The sequence below is a fragment of the Corylus avellana genome, chromosome 9, assembly GCF_965113065.1.
Source record: "Corylus avellana chromosome 9, dhCorAvel1.hap1.2, whole genome shotgun sequence".
In the NCBI taxonomy this organism is placed as follows: domain Eukaryota; kingdom Viridiplantae; phylum Streptophyta; class Magnoliopsida; order Fagales; family Betulaceae; genus Corylus; species Corylus avellana.
In genome coordinates this window covers 20,106,850-20,108,212 of record NC_142498.1, presented here as the reverse complement: position 1 = coordinate 20,108,212, position 1,363 = coordinate 20,106,850, and the positions used below count along the sequence as shown (strand labels likewise).

At 46.3% G+C, this 1,363-nt stretch overlaps 1 protein-coding gene across 1 annotated transcript; it reads right to left on the bottom strand.

Annotated features, from left to right (window-relative positions):
• Positions 1-431: 431 nt before the first annotated feature.
• LOC132189995 (large ribosomal subunit protein uL10c-like) lies at positions 432-1,363 on the bottom strand. The gene has a single exon (XM_059604859.2). The coding sequence runs from the start codon at positions 1,307-1,309 to the stop codon at positions 629-631; it is 681 nt and encodes a 226-aa protein (XP_059460842.1). The 5' UTR covers positions 1,310-1,363; the 3' UTR covers positions 432-628.

Below are 1,363 nucleotides of genomic sequence, written 5' to 3'. Positions count from 1 at the left end.
TCCATCACCATACAGCTCCAATCCAACAAATCATTACAAACTTAACTCTCGGTAATCTATCTTTTCTCTCAACAGAACTGATGAGAGTCATATCCCTCTACAGGCGGCTACAGCACCCATAGAAACACAGCTATACATGCATATTAGAATATGCAGTCTTCCCTCACATACTTCTCCCTTCAAGACCCAACCTTACAAGTCTCCTAGTAGTAAACCATTTTCACAAATGGATGCCCCAACAACACAGCTAAATGATAATTTTATCTATTTAGCTATTACAAAGACAATGACAACCTCATGTCAACAAAATGCAGAAACTACACAGAATCTACACACTGCAAATTCACCTTAAGTTGGCTCTTGTAGTTTATGCATTGAGAGCCCCATAACCAAGATAACCATATTGCAATATAACAATAAACAAAATTAAGTTAGACACAATTGTACAACTTCCGTTTCCTTCAATTATTTTTCAAATTCAACCGTGTAGCTAAAATCACAAACGGCCATAATAACAACATTGCTACAAGAAGCAAAAGAAAAAACAAAAAAGAGGGTTGGTTCCAAAGTACACTTACAATTACAAGAATAGCTCAAACTGAAAGGGTTGCTCCTTTTTCATCAGCCGCTATTGCCCACTACCTTCCTCTTCCAACTTCTTGACATAGGCCTTCAAAACCATCACCAACTCCCTCGCCGGCGCCTGTATCGTCCCGACCAAGCTCGACGCGGGAGTCTTCAACGACCCAAGAAGCTTGGCATAAATTTCAGCTCTCGTAGGCATACTCTCGAGCGCCTTGAAGTCACCAGGCCCATAAAACTTTCCCTCAAAAACTGCGCCGGTGAAGTCGTTGTCCTCGAGCTTCTTCTCCTTCTGGAAGGTCCTGTAGGGCTTGATGGCCGCTGGGATCTCCTCGCTGTGAACAAAGAGCCAGGCGTTCATGCCCGTCATGCAGGGCTTGAGGGCCTCCCAGGGGGTCCCCTCAATGGCTTTGTAAACAAGGGTGTTCTTAGCAACGAGCAGCTTGGTGGACTCGGGTAAGGCTCGTCGGAGGTCCTGGAACTGCTTGACGCTTAAGCCCTTGTACTTTATTCCGGCAATGAGGTGGCAGTTGTCGAGCTGGGTCTTTACGGTCTCCACGGTTTCTTCTTTCTTGTTGCGGGAAATGGCGGAGCGGATCGAGAGATTGGGCTTGCATCGAGCAGAGATGAGTGGTGGATTCGAAAGGAAATGGTGGTGGGTTTGGGTGAGAAAATGAGACGCATGGGGTTTGGAGGAGGGGAAGCTGAGGAGAGCTGTGGCTTCCATTGGTAGACGCTGGTGGTGGGGGAACGAAAAGGGAGGGTGTGAGAGTGTTTTGTT